This window comes from Pyrus communis, chromosome 2 (assembly GCF_963583255.1).
Source record: "Pyrus communis chromosome 2, drPyrComm1.1, whole genome shotgun sequence".
Taxonomy (NCBI): Eukaryota; Viridiplantae; Streptophyta; class Magnoliopsida; order Rosales; family Rosaceae; genus Pyrus; species Pyrus communis.
This window is the reverse complement of record NC_084804.1, coordinates 26,873,656-26,879,276: the sequence shown is the minus strand read 5'-3', so window position 1 is coordinate 26,879,276 and position 5,621 is coordinate 26,873,656. Positions and strand designations below refer to the sequence as shown.

General features: G+C 37.8%; 1 protein-coding gene across 1 annotated transcript; it reads right to left on the bottom strand.

Moving 5' to 3' along the window:
• Positions 1-896: 896 nt before the first annotated feature.
• On the bottom strand, positions 897-2,189 carry LOC137724975 (uncharacterized). Its single transcript, XM_068463600.1, has one exon. The coding sequence runs from the start codon at positions 2,187-2,189 to the stop codon at positions 897-899; it is 1,293 nt and encodes a 430-aa protein (XP_068319701.1).
• Between the last annotated feature and the right edge of the window lie 3,432 nt (positions 2,190-5,621).

Genomic DNA, 5,621 nt, shown 5'->3' with positions numbered 1-5,621 from the left:
CTTAACTAAACAACTTCCTCTTGCTATTTGTTATGCAATCAATTTTATGCTTTGAATGAAATGGGCATGAGTTCTAGTATTGGATCTATAATGATGAAAACGCATTCTAAGTAGCAACCAAGCAATGAAATAATGAGATCATGCAACGACTTTAGAAAACAAAAACATCATAGATTAATAACTCTCCAAATAAAGTTTAGGCTCAAGTCTCTCAGGGTTGTAGCGTTAGTTTGAGTTTCTTCCTTCAAGCATCTTACAAAAACTGATTTTTTTTCTTTGTGTGATTACATGTGAATTTGTAAATGACAATTACAACTAAGCATAAACCAAAGAGCATATCAAACTTCCATCCATGTTTGTGAGATTCTTTAATAGTCATTCAATTAAAAACCAAATCCTCATCATTGTTTTGGAAGGTACCCTAAGACACAAACAAACAAACAAACAAAAATGACACTTTTTTGGTATTTTCTCAAGCTTTTTCGAATTTTTTTTCAAAATTTTCGGATTTTCTGTTATAGGACACATTAAAACACTTCAAAACACAATAAAAACACTTAAAAATAGTGAGTAACAACTTTTAGAGGTGATAGGTGATAAAATTCAAAAATAAGTCATGGAAAGCATCTATTTAACCCCTCTCCCCCTGCCCCCGCCCCCCCACTTAAACCAAACATTGTCCTCAATGTTTCGAACATAGACTCACACGCAAGCAATCAACAACAAAACTAACAAACATGACAATTATGGCAAAGTAAAAGCAATAAAGAGTAGGGTTAAAGGGAGCAAATCTGGTTGTAGCAGAGGGAGATTCCTAGGTCTTCTTTATTTGAATGCATAGGTTGCCTCCCAAGAAGTGCTTGGTTTAACGTATTCCAGACGGACGATACTTCCTTTTAAGCTCCATTAGGGCCCACGGCATGGAGGGGTATTTCCTCCACGACATGCTCCTCAAAGTACTCATAATAAGGATCTATGAACGGAAGGGGGTAGTGATCCTTCCTGATTATGGCATTGAGCTTCCTAAAGTCTATGTAAACTCTCCCACCACCTTGGATTCGATTGGGTACCTGCACCAAAGAAGGTAACAACCTATTAATTGAAATGGGAATTGGAATTGGAATAGGTGGCTCACCAATATACTGCGACAAAGGCTCAAAAGTAGTAGCACTGTCAACAAATTGACTAGGGATGCTCTCGGCCAGATTCGGTATTTTGAGGGTAGTGGCGTGTTCATTGTGCTCCACTCCAATTCCCTCTTCGATGGTGGTTCTAGATACATCCTTCTTGAGTGGTGCTGCTGAATGTTCCTGCCCTAAATTTTTAATCACATCTATGGCAAAACAAGAACGAACATCATTAGGATTCTTAATAGATTTAGGAACCTTGAATTTAATAATATCGCCACCAAACTCCATTGTTAGTGCTCCCTTGGCCACATCAATCTTAGTTTGGGCTGTTTTCATGAAAGGTCGTCCAAGTAAGATTGGTAATGGTGGAGAGTGGGCTGAATCTTCGATCTTAAGCACATACAAATCGGCTGGAAAGATCAAATGGCTAACCTGCACTAAAACATCTTCCAAAACTCTTTTCGGATATGCATTAGAATGATCGGCTAATTGGATAATAACTCCATCATTTTTAAGCTCTCCTAGATTCATAGATGCATAAACAGAATAGGGCATGACTTTAATGGAAGCACCTAAATCTAGCATAGCATGTTCAAACCTTGTATTACCAATTACACAAGGGATAGTAAAACTACCTGGATGCTTGCATTTAGGTGGCAGCTTCTTTTGTAACATTGCAGAGACATTTTCACTTACATGTACCACCTCTTTCTCTCGAATTCGTTTCTTTGTTGTACAAAGCTTCTTCAAAAACTTACCATACTTTGGAATTTGCTTTATTGCATCAAGAAGCGGGATATTGACTTGTACTTTCCTAAATGCCTCTAGAATGTCTTTTTCATTCTCTTCATTCCTAGATTGCATAAACCTGCTAGGAAAATGCACATTTGATGGAATAGGGTTAGAAACAATTGAATTTGAACCTACCTTACTTGTGCTAGACAACTTAGGGTCCTTAGGTGGCTGCGGCAAGGGTTGTTCTACCCTTGTCGTGGCTTTGGCATCCTCTTCTTCCTCAAGTAGCAGCTTTTTGTCCTCCTTTTGACTTGATTTGGACATTTGTGGGGTGGTTCCAACCTCTTTACCACTTCTCAACGTGATGGCATTGGCGGTTTCAAAACCTCATTTTGGATTTATAATGGTTAAACTAGGCAGTTTGCCTTGTTCCCTAAATTGTCCCATGAATTCCACCATCTGCCCTATTTGCTTCTTCAATTCGTCCACCTCTTTAGCTTGATTTTGTATCTCTTTGGTTTGATTTTGTATTCCCTGTGTCAAAGCAGTTAGTACTTGAAGAATTTTATCATTATCTAATGACGAACCTGAATTTGGTTGGGCAGATTGTGGTTAAGGTTGTGTTGGTATGAATGGCCTTTGAAATATCTCGAGGGATGGCTATCTAAATCCACCTTGTTGTTGAGGTTGTTGAGGCTCCCTCCACTTCATGTTTGGGTAATCTCTCCAGCCCGGATTGTAAGTGTTGGAGTATGGATCATACCTTGGTTAATTTTGGCTTTGATAGCCCACGACATTGGCGCTTTCCCATCCCCCATTTTGTATAAATTGAGGGCATTGATCTGAAGGGTTTCCTTGCATAGAGCACACGCTACAAGTACTTGTTCCTTGCATTTTGGATCCTTCAACAACCTCTGACACAAGACCAGTGAGATTAGCCAATTGAGATTGAATTTCGGTCATGGAACTTACCTCATTAACTTGCTGCTGCTATGGGGGGTCTCTCAGTCCAACTCCTTCGTATTGTTGTGCATTCAAGGCTCGGTTTGCAATTAAGATCTTTGCAGCAACTGGGGTTTTGTCAACCAAAGCACCACCTGCCGAAGCATCTAGCATTTGTCTTTCAATTGGGAGAAGTCCTTCATAGAAATATTGAATTAGAAGCTCTTCCTTCATTTGATGTTGTGGGCATGATGCAACTAGAGTCTTGAAACGCTCATAATATGCTGGAAAGCATTCTCCTTGGCTTTGTTTAATTCCACTAATCCTTTTTCCTCAAACGAATGACTCTTGAAGTTGGGAAGAATTTCTCTAAGAATGCTCTCCTCATGCTTTCCCAAGAAGTGACGGTTCCAGGTGCCAATTCAAAGAGCCAATCCTTAGCCTTTTCCAAAAGAGAGAATGGAAAGGTTTTCATCTTCAGAATATTCCCATCGACGTTGATTGGTGTCATGCTCGAGCATACTTCTTCAAATTCCTTAAGATGCTTGTTTGGATCTTCCATGGACAACCCATGGTATTTGGGAATGTGATGCAGCAAGCTAAACTTCAATTCGAACGCATTGGTCTTGCCTTGACCCGCCCTAGGATATTGAATGCATAAGGGCACGACATTGTCCAATCCCGAGGCTGAAAGTTCCTTGATTGTTCGATTGTCCACAGCTATGTCTTGTTCTTCCTCTTCCTCTTCTTCTTCTTCTTCTTCTTCTTCTTCAATTTTGGATTTAGAGCTAGAACTAGGTGGATTGGGTTCTAGTCGCTTCCTCTTCCTTCTCAAAGTTCGTTCAAAATCATTGTCAAACTCTAATATATGTGCACAAACAAGTTGAGAATGTTGAGTCATAAACTAGTACCTAAAACAAAGTAAACAAAACAAAACAAAATAAAAAACACAAGAAAAGCAAAAACAGAAACAAAGGGGAAATTAGTAATTTTGCTAATCCCGGCAACGATGCCAGAATTTGATGTGATATAAACTAACACACAAATTAAACCCTCTTTTTTATAGTTGTAGTATATGAAAGTAGGGATCATTCTAAGCTAGGGATTAGAAGGGATGCTAATCTAGACTAATTAGACTCAAAAACAAAAAGCTAGACTCAAACAACTCAAAACAAACCAAACTTACTCAATTAACACAAAACTAACTTAATGACTCAAAACAAAATGGAGAGAAGTTTGGACGAAAATTAAACTAAAAATACTCAAAATACTAAATGGGGATTTGTTTGGACGATGATAGGAGCGTATTTATGCGACTTAGTTAGCTTGTTTTCTTGCATTTACATAGCTAATTTCTACTTGTTAGAGTGTTTTAAGCTATTTTCGTGTGTTTTTAGGTTCAATTGACAAAGTTGGCAAGAAAGTGCAATTTGGAGCATTTTAGAGCAGTTTTGGGCTTGGAATGGATTGCACATGCATGGAGCAAGGTGGATGGACGAATTTGAAGATCAAGAGAGCCTAGGAATGTGATTAACATCTAGAAGAATTAAATTGAAGACTTGGAAGATAATGAATCAGCTACAAAGAAGGAATATTATCCAAATTTCCTTATCTTATCCAAACCTTATCCAACCTTATCTTATCTTATCCAATCCTAATCTTTTCCTACCTTAATTCCAGCTTCAAATAGGACTCCTTTTCACATTAAATCACCTAAATATCATGTGCTAGAAGTCCTATTTTTGTGCCCTAAGTTTATGCTACATGTAACCCTTCTAGAAGTTCTGCCACAAGGACCATTCCTTGTCCTCCTTGGAATCTGATTGAAAGTGTCCTTGTTCTTTGGTGATTTGGAGTCCTAATTCCTCTCATTTTCAGCCCAAATTCGTGCCTTCCCTTCACCCTATAAATACATAATGCTGCAACACTCATAAACCACCACCCTCTACCACAATTTCACACCACACCATCCACCACACCTCAAGAGCCTAAATTCACACAAATCCCCATTGTGCGCAGCAAGGAAGGAAGGAGGAGCCACCTGAAGTGTTTCTAGGTGTATTCTATTCTTTGTTTTCAATGTTTAAATTTAATTATCTTTGTTTTGCGAACATGAGCAACTAAATTTGTTTTAGTTAGAGGTGAATTCAAAGCCATGAACATATATGTGATATGAATTGATTTCATCCAATTATTGTTTCATAAATCATGAATGCGATTTACTTATCTATTTGATTGATAACTTATTCTTGTATGTTGATTAAGGAGGCCTACTTAGTTTGCATGCATGAATTTGATGCTAGAATATAAGGGAGTTTCACTTAATAGTTATTCACTTATATTCACAAGTAGTGGAAGTCACTAGTCATGATTGTGTTAAGTGAATCCTTGGCAGGAGTCTCATGCGTTTCATAGTGATGAATGCCTTGTCAATACTTATGATTTTCACAGAACTCAATGACTTTTGATATGTATCTCTATCATGCGTTTCATATAGGGAACTTGAGAAAGATAATTTAGTTGTAATGCGTATTCATTTAATTCAATGAAATAAGGAAAATCTGGTGGTTGCTTGTGCGATGCAATTAACTTGGGGCATTGTCATTCATGGTTTAAAGGAATAATAATTGGAAATCGATTTGTATGCATGTGTGTCATGTGTGGAGAAGGACCCTCTAGCTAGCTTATCACCCATAGTTTTCCCTAATTTCGTCCAAAGTTGTTTAAGTGTTTAAATCTGTTTGTTTTTACTTTAATTTCGTCCAAATCAATCTCCCCTTTATTAAGTGTGTTAGATTAGTTAGAAAAGTGTTT